Source organism: Schistocerca piceifrons, chromosome 4, assembly GCF_021461385.2.
Source record: "Schistocerca piceifrons isolate TAMUIC-IGC-003096 chromosome 4, iqSchPice1.1, whole genome shotgun sequence".
NCBI classification, from domain to species: domain Eukaryota; kingdom Metazoa; phylum Arthropoda; class Insecta; order Orthoptera; family Acrididae; genus Schistocerca; species Schistocerca piceifrons.
This window is the reverse complement of record NC_060141.1, coordinates 796,975,443-796,991,055: the sequence shown is the minus strand read 5'-3', so window position 1 is coordinate 796,991,055 and position 15,613 is coordinate 796,975,443. Positions and strand designations below refer to the sequence as shown.

General features: G+C 45.6%; 1 protein-coding gene across 1 annotated transcript; it reads left to right on the top strand.

Annotated features, from left to right (window-relative positions):
* The first annotated feature begins 969 nt into the window (after positions 1-969).
* Positions 970-1,992, top strand: LOC124796178 (putative uncharacterized protein DDB_G0290521). Its single transcript, XM_047260269.1, has one exon. The coding sequence runs from the start codon at positions 970-972 to the stop codon at positions 1,990-1,992; it is 1,023 nt and encodes a 340-aa protein (XP_047116225.1).
* Positions 1,993-15,613: the final 13,621 nt, after the last annotated feature.

The following is a 15,613-nucleotide window of genomic DNA, read 5'->3' as shown; positions in this document are numbered from 1 at the left end:
CGACTTCATCATCATCTCTTTCTTCATCTATGGACCACCCACCCCCATCACCATCTTCAGTCACTAGCTCGGACTCTGACAATCTTGTCATTGCCACCGACAGTGACAGCAGCTCTATCTCGTCACTGGGCGAGGGACGTCTGCGGCGAAGCGGGAGGCTGCTTCAAAAACAGGAAAAATCTGGGCAGCCTCTGCAACCCGCTATTGCGGAAGAAATTCAACTGCACACGCCACCTGCCTCAGCAAAAGAAAACCGAAAACACGTCGAAACAGCAGAACAGATAAATCCTGTACTGCCACAGCAATGCCAGGGCACAGAAATCGATATCACGAAATCTGACCGCCCCCAAAAACCAACAGATATCAGTGCGAACGCAGAAAGCGCAACACCAACGTCAAAGGCCACCCAGATGACGTCAGAGGGCGGCAACAGGGGACAGGAGAAAATAAGTACAGTAGCTCCCCAGGCGCAAGGGGGGCCCACACAAAATAGAAATCAAAGACCTAACAGAGGTCGAAGGGTTCCCCCTATCACTGTGTTCGAGACAAAAGGGTACACGACCCTGATAGGGCAAATCCAAGGAAAGCTAATGGGTGCCCTCAGTACCACGTACAAGGGTGATAGCATCGTCTATCAGGCTACTAACCCAGAGGATTTCCAATACCTCAAGCAAGAATTCAGAAAGCGTAATCTAGAATTCTTCACGTACAACGACGACCCGAAGAGTACACTGAAGGTCGTCGTTAAAAGACTGACGCCCTACTGGACCCCAGAGGACGTCAAGAATGCACTCGCCGAGAAGGGCTTTCCGGTGCAAGACGTATTCCAAATGTCTAAGCCGCAGACAGAAATCGATGACTCTGGAAACATAGTATCAGCGCCAAGAAGAAAAACGGCCAATTTCCAGGTCAATCTATTGAACACGGACGGAGGCTAGAAAAACATTCAAAGTAGAGAGACTACTTCATATGAAGGTTACCATAGAATTATACCAAAAACCAAGTGGGCCCACACAGTGCTATCTATGCCAGAGATTTCGACATGGGGCAAACCAATGCGAACTCGCCCCCAGGTGCGTTAAATGCGCAGGACCGCATCTTTCTGGCGCCTGCACAAAGAAAAGAGAAGAACCGGCCATATGTGCCAACTGTAGGGGCAACCATCCAGCCTCCTTCAGGGGCTGCCCAGAAAGACTGAAGATCGTCCAGGCGTGGGAGCGCCAGCGAGCATCAGCTCATAGAAGGCAGGAACCACTTCCTAGGGCGCCACAGAAAAACTCCAACCCCCCTCCAGCACTATCCATGGAAGAAGTAAACCCCCCACCATCCCCGACTCCTACTAGAGCAGAAACAACAAGTCCTCCCAACCCTACTCAAACCCAGAGGAGTACAGAACCATCCACTCCACAACATCAGTCACACCAAGAAGATAGCCCTACCGGCATTAGAACCTTAGCCGAGGTTGTGAAAACTGGGCGCACTCCTCCCCCCTCAAATACTCCTAAACCAAAGCCGCAAAGATCCCCCCTCAAGGCAACTCTGCCTGTAAAAAGAACTCCACCCCCACAGGTCGTCTCTCCCCCACAAACCACACCCCTCCCCATCCCAACCCAACCTGAAACAGAGAAGGCAGAGACAACACCACTGCCCTCAGCATCAAAGGCCACAAATGTACAACCACCAAGGGCCATACCAGCCCAAGCCATACCCACCGAATCCGCCCAAGCCACAGCTGCACCAGCAGATTCCAACAACACTACTAACATCGTCAGTGGCCAGACCACTGCACAGGAAAGTTCTGTTCAGATCGGACAAGAACAGCCACTCCAGTTCCTCTCAAAGATTTGGGCGCTCATAAAGTCCCTCATTTCACCAGCCGTCCTTGAAGGCATAACCCAGCTATGCACCAAAATAGCAGCAGCCCCAGACCTAATTTCAACAATCACAATACTCGCCACCAACATCCTACCACTGCTCTCCAATGGCAAATGAAGATGAGAAGCAACATATCACCATCGCCATCTGGAATGCAGATGGCATCTATCACGACAGGTTTGAGCTCGAGATGTTCTTGGACGATCATGGAATCGATGTGGCTCTCCTCAGTGAGACAAATCTCACCCCAGACGATACCTTTCAGGTCCGCAACTATCAACTAATTAGGACGGACCGTCCTAACAGGCAAGGTGGCGGTACAGGTATCCTAATAAAACGGCGCATATGCCATCGCCAGGTACCTGTACCAAGACTCATTAACACAGAGGCAACAGCGGTAGAAGTTGTTCTCAACAACCGCCCCACACACCTGGTGGCAGTATACCATCCACCGAGCACAACACTATTTCCCCACGACCTGGACGGTCTCCTGAATGGCAGTCACAATACAATAGTAGGAGGGGACCTGAACGCCAAGCACAGGGCATGGGGTTGCCGCACCACGAACACCAGTGGAAATCGGTTATTAAGGTATCTTGATAACCACCCAGCAGTGCAGGTTGTCTCTCCAGACGAGCCTACTCACTTCCCGTATGATTCAAGGTGTCGACCAGACATACTTGACATATTTCTACTAAAAAATATCAATCTAGCAACCACTACAGAAGTTGTCAACAGTCTTAACTCAGATCACAGCCCTGTGGTACTCAGATTTGAGGGAGATCAGGACATACCCAACAACAGAGTACACACAACACTGTACACTGACTGGGAGAGATACAAGCAACTGGTTGCCTCACACATCCCAGACCATGCACCAGACATGCCAACCCACGCGGAAATAGACCTAGCCATAGAGGAGTTTACCAACATTATCAAGGCGTGTGGAAAGGCTGCCACCACCAAAATCACACACAACAATGGGCGATCCAACCTGCCCCCAGATCTAGCCCAGCTAATATCGGACAAAAACCGCATGCGCAAAAGATGGCAGACCTACCGAGACCCTCAGGATAGGAGACGCATGACCCAAATGGGCCATGGAATACAGACCAGACTGAAACTCCTGAGATGTTCCAGGTGGGAACAAAGTCTTCAGGCAGCTGAGAGAAATCCGGAAAAGTTCTGGGGGATAATAAAAGCTAGGTGGCAACCCCACAAAGCCAACAGACCACTACACGGGCAGAACGGGTTGGTATACACACCAGAGGACAAAGCGACTGCCATGTCAAACACCCTCGAGCTCCAATTCCAGGAGAATGTCATAGAGGACGACGAGGACGAAGCAGATGCCCTGGAACAGCGGGTGGAACGACACCTCCATCGCAGACTTCGCGCCAGGTCCGACACGACCTTTGAACTGACCAGCGAGCGTGTAGTTGCAGCTATCATCAGGCGAATCGGCACTGCAAAAGCCCCTGGTCCTGACAACATCAAACCACCCTTCCTTAAGGCCCTCCCCCAACCTGCAATCTCCCATCTCACTGCCATCCTAAATAATTGTCTTACAACACAGTATTTCCCTTCAACCTGGAAGGTTGCTAAAGTAATTTCAATCCCAAAACCAAATAAAGATCACCTATTCCCTCAAAACTATCGACCAATCTCCCTGCTCAACCATCTATCTAAATTACTTGAAATCCTCATCCAAAACTCCCTACTACAATTCCTATCTGCCAACGACATCCTTATCGCCGAGCAATTTGGATTTCGTGCTGGGCATAGCACAACACAACAAGCCATTCGTCTGGTGGAGCACATCTGCACAGAGAAGAGCCAGGGCAATAGCACAGCTGCCATTTTCCTGGACATTGAAAAAGCGTTCGACCGGGTTTGGCATGGCGGTCTGCTTTACAAACTGTCGAAGATGAACTGCCCACTTCACCTGCTTAAAATAGTCCACTCGTTCCTGGTGGAAAGAAAATTCTACTCTACAGTAGATCGAGCAAACAGCGAGCTAAAACAAATAGAAGCGGGTGTCCCACAGGGATCTGTGCTTGGCCCCCTCCTATATCTACTATACACAAACGATCTGCCGAAGGAGCCGGGCGGCAACATTGCCCTATATGCAGATGATACTGCATTATACCACAGTGGCAGAAACATCAACTATTTAGCCTACCGCCTACAACGACACCTAGACAAAGTGACAAAGTGGTGCAATCTGTGGAAAATAAAGATAAACGCAGACAAATGCCAGACTATCTTATTCAGCCACAAAATCAAACGCCCCATAGTGAACATCACGCACAACGACCAGGTACTACCCTGGAAAGAAGTAGTTACCTACCTAGGGCTAAAACTGGATAAGAATCTGACATTTACCCATCACATCAAAGAGGCCAGAAACAAGGGCTCCGCCCTGCTCTTTCAGTTATATCCTCTCCTTAAAGGCAGGGGACTCACAGTACCTGCCAAGCTCAAAATTTGGAAAACGATCATCCTGCCAGCCATGCTCTACGGTTCAGAAGCGTGGAGTATGGCAGGAGACACCAACCTTAAACAGTTGGAAATCATCCAAAACAAAGCCTTCCGTATAGTTGCAGACGCTCCATGGTTCTCGAGCAATGAGGAGATCAGAGCAATGTTAGGACAGTCATCATTCTATCACCTCATAAAACAAAAATCATTAAAATTCTACGAATCATCCAATGCATCACCACACCAACTCATCAACTCTCTGGGAAGGGATGAAAACCCTGGCCAGAGAGCACCAATCGCCACCATCCATCGCCAATTCAGGCGTTAGGATATAAATTCATGCGCAAACATACACTTACATCATCATCGCTGCCGCCTCCACAACCATCATCTATCCAGGGGAAAACCGACCCCTAGCCAATACCATGTATAACCCTGAATCCGCACCATAAAGGAACACCTCGTAAGACAGAGCGTTTCAAGGACGCTGGTTCTTCAAATACACCATGGGTATAGACCCAGCCATTTCATGTCGGTGTCGACCGCTGAGAATCGGCACAGTATTCGGACAGCATTAGCACGGCCTAGCAGTGATCCACAAACTGTGTGTCAAACTTGCATGAACTTTATAAATAGCAAAAGACTCGGATTTATGTTGCATGTCACCCTTCGCTTGCGAAACCATTGTTATTTCGAATTTAAGGATTGCCAATCTGCTTTATTGAAATATAACTGCTAATGTTATTTGCTTGAATTATTGTATAGCATTCCAGAGACCGCAGCATCCCTTAGGCACCCCATGTGCGACGAGTGGGCAAGACCCCACATTTGGCGACGAGGAATCTACATTTTGGCGACGAGTATCCTCCGAACCCAGTGCTCGACGGCCACGAACTTTTTTTTTTAATATGCTGGCGCCTTAATTCTCTCTTGTCTTTACTTTGCTAGGGCGCTCACTTGCTTTAACAGTTTCTTGTCGTTTTTCGTAATCAGTGTTTTCAGGTGGGCGTTGAAGAAATTGTCTTTGCTTTTTTTGTCTATTTGTTGTATCTGTGTCTTCCAACATGCCGACTCCACCTGTCCCGCCCCCTGCTCAGGCGCTGTAGCCGCAAGCGTCAGATGCCACGCACCTAATGCAGATATTCCAGTTCCAGACGCAGCAGATTTCTGCAGTACTCAACACAGTGGAGCAGCTACTGGCCAAGGCTGCGCGCCCCGCCACAACAAGCACCGCCTACTACAGCTGCTATACAATTTATTCCACAGTTTCGCGAACGAGAAGAGGAATGGCTCAAGTAGTTGTCTCAGTTCGAAGCCAGTAACCTCGCCCACAGGTACTGTGAAACTTCCCTATCTATTATGCAAGGTAGGAAGTGCAGTGTTCAGGTTAATTGAAAAACTCTTTCCTAACGCAGCTCGGAGTGAACTTGCGTATGACAGTGTTATCGACTAGGTAACAACGTATCATGACCAACAAGTGAATGTGGTAGCAGCTAGATATCAAGTCTTTAATTGCAAAAAAAAAAAAAAAAAAAAAAAAAACGGTCCGAAGAAACATCGCGAGTGCATAACCGATTTGCAGGGTATGACATGGTAGCGCTAATTCAATTGTGCTTGTGGTGCTTTATATTCAGATGTTATGTTGCATGATGTGATCCTGTACAATGCTCCTGATGTCAAACTCAGGTTTTGAAATACTCGATCCATCATTTCAGCAGGTAGTGCCATAAATTTGAGGAGCCAGCTACACTACTGGCCATTAAAGTTGCTACACCACGAAGATGACATGCTACAGATGCGAAAATTAACCGACAGAAAGAAGATGCTGTGATATGCAAATGATTAACTTTTCAGAGCATTCACACAAGGTTGGCGCCGGTGGCGACACCTACAACGTGCTGACATGAGGAAAGATTCCAACCGATTTCTCATACACTAACAGCATTTGACCGGCGTTGCCTGGTGAAACGTTGTTGTGATTCCTCATGTAAGGAGGACAAATACGAACCACCACGTTTCCAACTTTGATAAAGGTCGGATTGTAGCCTGTCGTCATTGAGGTTTATCGTATGGCAACATTGCTGCTCGCGTGTGTCGAGATCCAATGACTGTTAGCAGAATATGGAATCGGTGGGTACAGGAGGTAATACGAAAGGCCGTGCTGGATCCCAACGGCCTCGTATCACTAGCAGTCGAGATGAAAGGCATCTTATCCGCATGGCTGTAACGGATCGTGCAGCCGCGTCTCGATCCCTCAGTCAACAGATGGCGACGTTTGCAAGACAACAACCATCTGCACGAACAGTTCGACGACGTTTGCAGCACCATGGACTGTCAGAGACCATGGCTGCGGTTACCCTTGACGCTGCATCACAGACAGGAGCGCCTGCGATGGTGTACTCAACGACGAACCTGGGTGCACGAATGGCAAAACGTCATTTTCTCGGATGAATCGAGGTTCTGTTTACAGCATCATGATGGTCGCATCCGTGTTTGGCGACGTCGCGGTGAACGCACATTGGAAGCGTGTATTAGTCATCGCCATACTGGCGTATCACCCTGCGTGATAGTATGGGGTGCCATTGGTTACACGTCTCGGTCACCTCTTGTTGGCATTGACGGCACTTTGAACAGTGGACGTTACATTTCAGATGTGTTACGACCCGTGGCTCTACCTTTCATTCGATCCCTGCAAAACCCTACATTTCAGCAGGATAATGCACGACCGCATGTTGCAGGTCATGTACGGGCCTTTCTGGATACAGAAAATGTTCGACTGTTGCCCTGGCCAGCACATTCTCCAGATCTCTCACCAACTGAAGACGTGTGGTCAATGATGGCCGAGCAACTGGCTCGCCACAATACACTAGTCACTACTCTTGATGAACAGTGCCATCATGTTGAAGCTGCATAGGCAGCTGTACCTGTACACGCCATCCAAGCTCTGTTTGACTCAATGCCCAGGCGTACCAAGGCCGTTATTACGGTCAGAGGTGGTTGTTCTGGGTAGTGATTTCTCAGGATCTATGCACCCAAACTGCGTGCAAATGTAATCACATGTCAGTTCTAGTATAATATATTTGTCCAATGAATACCCGTTTATCATCTGCACTTCTTCTTGGTGTACCAATTTTAATGGCCAGTAGTGTATTTGTTGGGTTGAGTCCCTTAGTTGCAATGGCCCCATTCCACACCGGCGGTATGCGCCAGCCACGCCGTGTAAACACTCCTTCCATGGCACGGCAGCAGTTCGGTAAACAGGCGGCTACACAGGCGAACAGAATTAAGTCTTGCTGTAGGTGTTATTCACGGCACAAACTCCAAGACTGCTCCTCCCGACAGGCTCAGGTACGCTTGTGGTGGGAAAGTACTTGTACAGTCCGTATGTTTGCACCAGAACAAACATCAGAATTCGGCCCACTTGTAACACCATAGCTCTACTGCTCTACTGATTTATTTTGCCTTTTTGTTTTATTTAATATTGCATCGTTGAGTTTCTGTAAATGTTGTTGGATTGAATTCATACCATCAGAGTGTTTATTCTTTTCTCTATTATAAACTTTGATGTCCTTTAGAGTGTAGGAACTGTAATCTCTGTAATATGTACAATATGAACAAATTATATGTTTTGTCCTTGTCATATAATCTCTTTGGTTGTCTTTAAAATTAAATAAATTTATTTAAATACTTTTTGTGTAGAACTACCAATATATGCAAATGTTCTGTTTTATTTAAAATGTTTGATTGCTGTTATGTAAATTGCTGACCTTCACTTAGGGTTCTTAGTTATTTTGTATGTAAAAGGTGTTGTGGTTCCCCTCGGGAACGGAACTTTGTAGCGCGCACAAATTGTGGTTGGCCTAGGTGGAAAAGTGGAACCAAGAGTCAGTCGGGGACGAGCTACCAAACTATCATCTGCTCATGTAAAAGTTGCATATTGTGCTGTTTCCGAGAGAGGCTTTTCGTGACGCTTTCCATTGCCTCGGATGGAACTATTCTGAAATTGGTATCCATCATCGCCACCAAGAAATGACAAAGTCCAGCAACTCTACCTGCAAATTCACCTAATAACATGCATTCGCCACCACGTTGCGCAATCACTAGAAAGGAACTAAGAAATGTAAATATGTAAAGTGAAGGATCAGCTCATTGGATGTCTTAGTGTGCGCAAATATAAGGTAACTTATACCTAACTTGATTTTTTATCCCTCTGCCACATTTCCACTTAGGGCCTTTCCCATGTTAAAGTGGTTACCGAGTGTCCTTATTGAGAGAACATTAAAGCCTAGTGTTTTAACTAATTAATGCCTCTTAAACGTAGTAAAAAGAAAGTTAAATTTAATGTGGCAAGAGAGCGAACTAAAGTAAATGATACTTGCTGAAAATAATTTTTCTGTTAAAACTGCTTAATAATATGTTGTTGCCAACTTCGAAATTAAAAGTTCTTAAAACTGAGGCTTATAAAGTTTTGCTTAGTAAATGATCACATTGCTGCCTGTTGTAAATCGAATAACGTGAGTCAGTATCTTACAAATATGTCAATTTTGAATCTCACTGTAGTAAAAGTTAAAAACTGCAATTGTGGAAAGTTATATACTCATGCTTGCTAAGCACTTGTTTCTCTTGTATATTGAAAGTGCACATTAACAGTGTAATAGGATCCATAGTTTATCCTTTATGCTCTTGATAAATAACAATTAATAGAAAGACCACTATCTGTGAAAACAGTAACTTCTTTTATTCAAAAGACAGTGAGAAGTAATCTGTTAGTGAATTTCTATTTAACTTTCATTCTAAATGAAAAGGTATTTAGCTGAGACAGACTTAAGCTATGACCAGTTTATAATTTTGCAGTGAAATACATTTACAATTTTATGTCAGTTAGGAAAATTTTAGAAAAGTAATATTGAACTTATGCCCAATTTACGATCCTGCAGTGAATATTAATAGTAACATTACTGAGACCGTTCAGATTGACTAAGTCCTCAAAGTAATAGAGTGTTTTGTTGTTGTTGTTGTGGTCTTCAGTCCTGAGACTGGTTTGATGCAGCTCTCCATGCTACTCTATCCTGTGCAAGCTTCTTCATCTCCCAGTACCTACTGCAACCTACATCCTTCTGAATCTGCTTAGTGTATTCATCTCTTGGTCTCCCTCTACGATGTATACCCTCCACGGTGCCCTCCAATGCTAAATTTGTGATCCCTTGATGCCTCAAAACATGTCCTACCAACCGATCCCTTCTTCTAGTCAAGTTGTCCCACAAACTTCTCCCAAATCCTATTCAATACCTCCTCATTAGCTACGTGATCTACCCACCTTATCTTCTTCTGTAGCACCACATTTCGAAAGCTTCTATTCTCTTCTTGTCCCAACTAGTTATCGTCCATGTTTCACTTCCATACATGGCTACACTCCATACAAATACTTTCAGAAATGACTTCCTGACACTTAAATCTATACTCGATGTTAACAAATTTCTCTTCTTCAGAAACGCTTTCCTTGCCATTGCCAGTCTACATTTTATATCCTCTCTACTTCGACCATCATCGGTTATTTTACTCCCTAAATAGCAAAACTCCTTTACTACTTGAAGTGTCTCATTTCCTAATCTAATTCCCTCAGCATCACCCGACTTAATTTGACTACATTCCATTATCCTCGTTTTGCTTTTGTTGATGTTCATCTTATATCCTCCTTTCAAGACACTGTCCATTCCGTTCAACTGCTCTTCCAAGTCCTTTGCTGTCTCTGACAGAATTACAATGTCATCGGCGAACCTCAAAGTTTTTACTTCTTCTCCATGAATTTTAATACCTACTCCGAATTTTTCTTTTGTTTCCTTTACTGCTTGCTCAATATACAGATTGAATAACATCGGGGAGAGGCAACAACCCTGTCTCACTCCTTTCCCAACCACTGCTTCCCTTTCATGCCCCTCGACTCTTATAACTGCCATCTGGTTTCTGTACAAATTGTAAATAGCCTTTCGCTTCCTGTAGTTTACCCCTGCCACCTTCAGAATTTGAAAGAGAGTATTCCAGTTAACAGTGTTTTGTTATCTGTTATATTTATGTAAGTAGTTTGTTCTGCTCTAGCTGTTAGTTCTAACCTTAACGTTAACATATGCAGGTGTCACAGTTCGTTGCACTCGCGTGTGCCAAAGTATAGGTTGTGTTTGTCCGTTAAAGTTACTAATAACTGTTTTCTTGAACAAGAATGTTTATCATTTTCTTTATTCTTTGAACAGTGTAGCTAGGTAAAATATTGTTTGTTACTGTTTCAATATTTACGCAATTTTGACTTTCGTTTCCGATGAGCCACCTCAGTTGGGTACAACACGGTCAACATAACAAAATTCCTCTCAGAGGGTAACACTGCTCTGTTGCTTTATACCATAGTTACTTTAACAAGATAGTTTTCATTTCACGACCTGCCTCCAACTTTAAGGTTATGGTATAGCAGTAGCAACGATAGTGTTAAACACTCACAAAATTCTAGTCTCATGGCCCATGTCACCAATGGAGTATATTCAAAGTCTGCTACAAGCATTCGCAAAACTAGCTGGTGTGAAGTTTCTTCAGTGCTTAACGCCAGTCAAACAAACTCTTTTTTCATTTACTTATTTGTGGGAAACGTGGGAAATTTCAGTTGGACATGGGTGCCCTGTCACATTGCTCAGTCCACATACATATCAACAGTTAGGCTCCCACGCCTATCTAAAACTAGCACGCAACTGACGGTTTATAATGGACAAGACATTTCCATTCTCAAAACATGTACTTTTCCTGCAACATAACGCTCGCATAAGCGAACGAAAGACTTCCTGTAACTCTTTTCTGAAGGTTAGGCAAAGCTAACAATTTTGTTGCACATATTAAGCTGAAATAAAATGCTCAGCCGAAATTTTGCTGGGCCAGAACTGTTTCCATTGCATTAAAGGACAAAGTCGTTGTTGAACTTAAAGAATTTCAAGATAACAGAGTCATTGGACCCATATCAGCTAGCATGAAGTCCACTGGTTTTGCTCCCGAACCCTTCAGGTCGCATTCCCCTCTGTCTACAGTCAACCCACAAATTGTCATTGGTACTTATCCATTGCTACGCCCCGAGGATCTCATGGACAAATTAGCCGCTGGACGCAATATTTTAAACCCGAGTTGCAGTATGTTGGTCATGTCATAAACAGTCAGGATATACATCCTCTTCAGTCGCATTTGTTAGCCATGTATGCCAGTTCCTCGTAATGTCACAGAACTGCAGTCAGTTTTGGAGAAAATTGACTATTATATTCGGTTCATACCAAATGATGCACAAAACGCAGCTTCATTGCATCTCTTGCGTCGCAAGACTGTCCCCTTTGATTGGACAGATGAGTGCCAAATAACTTTTCAAAAACTTCGAGATGCATTGCTCGGTGATCGCTGCTTACCTAGTTCGCTTTGATCATGACAAACCAGTTGTACTGCAAGTTGACGCTTCCTCTTACGGAAATGGCGCAGTACTTTCGCTCAGAATTGGTGACAAAGACTGACCTACTGCTTTCGCATCAAAAGTGTTGTCGAAAGCTCAGTGTAACTAATCACAAATTGAGAAAGAGGCTTTAGCTGTTGTGTATGGTGCCACCAAATTCCACCAATATTTGTATGGCAGAAAATTCTACTTAGTAACCGATCACAAGCCTTTCATCCGATGAATTCCGTTCCTGTACGAACTGCCAGAAAATTGCAACGATGGGCTTTGTTCTTGTCTCAACACGAGTACGAGGTCGTGTATCGTCCCACAGCTCAACGTGGTAATGCGGGTGCGCTTTCACGCCTTCCGATTGGCCTTGATAAAGACTTTGACGCTTCTACCGCATCTTGTTGTCACATCGATGCAAAGTATTCTGAATTGCTTCAATGTTTTCAACTGAACTATAAGAAAATTGCACATCTTGACCTCGTCCCTTGCATAGCATAAAAAACTCTGTAGTGCGCCGATACTTTGCACATCGGCATAGACTCGCTGGACAGAAAGGTGTGATTCTTATTCAAAATGACAGTGGACTGTCATGTGTGTTGATCCCTAAAGCTTTGCAAAAAGAAATGTTACAGTTACTTCACCAACCACACTGGGGAATTGTTCTAAGAAACAGTTAACGCGTCGACACTGTATTTAGCAGGGTATGGACACCCAAATCGAAAAGATTACGTCACAGTATCACGAATGTGCGGAAAATCAGTCCGCTCCACCACAAAAAATTCTGTGCTTGGCCTAAGTCGCAATCACCATGGCAAAATGTGCAAATAGACATTGCCCGACCTTTTTTGGAACACCCGTTGGTTCATCGTGTTTGACTCGTATAGCAAGTTTCCTTTTGCTGTGCCCATGAACTCGACAGTGTTACGTAGCACAATTCAGGTGCTGTCATCGATTTTTTGCCTCGAAGGTTTGAATGAAGTAATGGGTCAGACAACAGTCAACCGTCGAAGCGGAACGTTTTGTCAGAACCTTCAAGCAGCAGATGGGAAAACTTCAATTCGCACACACCAGGGATCAAGCATTGCAACTGTTTCTCACCTGCCTCGCGGGACTGTGCGGCTGATCCCGGAGGAGGTTCGAGTCCTCCCTCGGACACATGTGTGTGTGTGTTTGTCCTTAGGATAATTTAGGTTAAGTAGTGTGTAAGCTTAGGGACTGATGACCTTAGCAGTTAAGTCCCATAAGATTTCACACACATTTTTTTGTTTCTCACCTTGTATCATTCGCACCCATGAGTTGGACCATTTCCTGCGAAATTGCTTCACGACCGCCGCCATCGCACTCTGCTCCACCTGCTCCATCCTCGTCAGCATCCGGCGCCGAAGGAAGGCCGCAAGTATCGCTTCGTGGCATATGATATTGTCTTTACAGGATTTTTAGCGGCAGCAGACGCTGGGTGCGAGGCGAGATCGTCGGTCAACTTGGCGCTTGCATGTTTCTTATTTCAGGTCCAGATGGCTTCGAGCGCCGCCATAAAAATCAATTTCGGCTCTGTCATGTACATGATGATCTTTCAGTCTCTCTTCCCATGGATCCACTGATCCAGAGGACAGCGCGGTCACAGCAGCCGCCAGAGGGTGTCGTCCCGACACCGCGGGACGAGCCCATGGAGACGGAGCCTTCGCCTCCACCACCTCCTCTCGTCCTACCGGTGGAGCTGGACCCGACCACACTGCAGCAGTCGTCGCCTTCTTTTGGGTAATGGCAGCAGGACGTGGGTGGGTAGCCTTCTGGTCGTTTTCCAAAGGGACGTTTCCACCGGAGCACAGGCCAGATGGTGGGGTACTGCCGGAAGCTTGACGTCCCTTACAGCCACAGCTTCCGGCCCGACGATGCGCCCACGCTGCTGCCTCCCCCGAAGAGGTCGCACTACCTACACGACGACTGTCAGTCACTTTGGGGGAGGAGGAATGTTCAGGCGGGGACCACAAGCGCCGAAATGAAGAGGAAGAACGCAAGACCAGAGAAGGCAGTGAGGCGATGTCAGCCAATAGCCCGCTGACAAGGACCGCGCCATGACAGGAGCGACCTACATCTACATTTATACTCCGCAAGCCACCCAACGGTGTGTGGCAGAGGGCACTTGACGTGCCACTGCATTACCTCCCTTTCCTGTTCCAGTCGCACATGGTTCGCGGGAAGAACGACTGCCTGAAAGCCTCCGGGCGCGCTCGAATCTCTCTAATTTTACATTCGTGATCTCCTCGGGAGGTATAAGTAGGGGGAAGAAATATATTCGATACCTCATCCAGAAACCCACCGTCTCGAAACCTAGACAGCAAGCTACACCGCGATGCAGAGCGCCTCTCTTGCAGAGTCTGCCACTTGAGTTTGCTAAACATCTCCGTAATGCTATCACGCTTACCAGATAGATACTGTGACGAAACGCACCGCTCTTCTTTGGATCTTCTCTATCTCCTCTGTCAACCCGACCTAGTACGGATCCCACACTGATGAGCAATACTCAAGTATAGGCCGAACGAGTGTTTTGTAAGCCACCTCCTTTGTTGATGGACTACATTTTCTAAGGACTCTCCCAATGAATCTCAACCTGGCACCCACCTTACCAACAATAAATTTTAAATGCCCATTCCACTTCAAATCGTTCCGTACGCATACTCCCAGATATTTTACAGAAGTAACTGCTACCAGTGTTTGTTCCGCTATCATATAATCACACAATAAAGGATCCTTCTTTCTATGTATTCGCAATACATTACATTTGTCTATGTTAAGGGTCAGTTGCCACTCCCCGCACCAAGTCCCTATCCGCTGCAGATCTTCCTGCATTTCGCTGCAATGTTCTAATGCTGCAACTTCTCTGTATACTACAGCATCATCCGCGAAAAGCCGCATGGAACTCCCGACACCATCTACTAGGTCATTTATATATAGTGTGAAAATCAATGGTCCCATAAAACTCCCCTGTCGCACGCCAGAGGTTACTTTAACGTCTGTAGATGTCTCTCCATTGAGAACAGCATGCTGTGTTCTGTTTGCTAAAAACTCTTCAATCCAGCCACACAGCTGGTCTGATATTCCGTAGGCTCTTACTTTGTTTATCAGGCGGCAGTGCGGAATTGTATCGCACGCCTTCCGGAAGTCAAGGAAAATGGCATCTGTCTGGGAGCCTGTATCTAATATTTTCTGGGTCTCATGAACAAATAAAGCGAGTTGGGTCTCACACGATCGCTGTTTCCGGAATCCATGTTGATACCTACAGAGTAGATTTTGGGATGCTCCGTAAGAAGAGAATATAAGCGCCACTCCTGCCAGCCACGGCCGCAGAGAATCGGCTCAGTATTCGGACAGCATAGCATGGCCTAGCAAAGAGGGCTAAAATGTTAATAGTGGTCCACAAACCGTGTGTCAAACTTTCATGAACATTATACACAGCAAAGGACTCGGATTTATGTTGCATGTCGCCTATCGCTAGCGACACAATTGTTATTTCAAAGTTAAGTATTGTCAGTCTGCTTTATTGAAATATAACTACTAATGTTATTTGCTAGAGTTGATGTATAGCATTCCGAGAACGCAAAATCCCCGACGCACCCTTATACGCGACGAGTGAGCAGGACCCCAAATTTGGCGAGGAGGACCCAATAGTTATTGTATTAATTTTGAACAATATTTGTTGTTAAATACTTTGCTAGGTATCTTGTGTAGAATTACACTATATTCCGAGAACACTATTTCGATAAAAATGTACTACAAACGTTGGCAGATTTATTA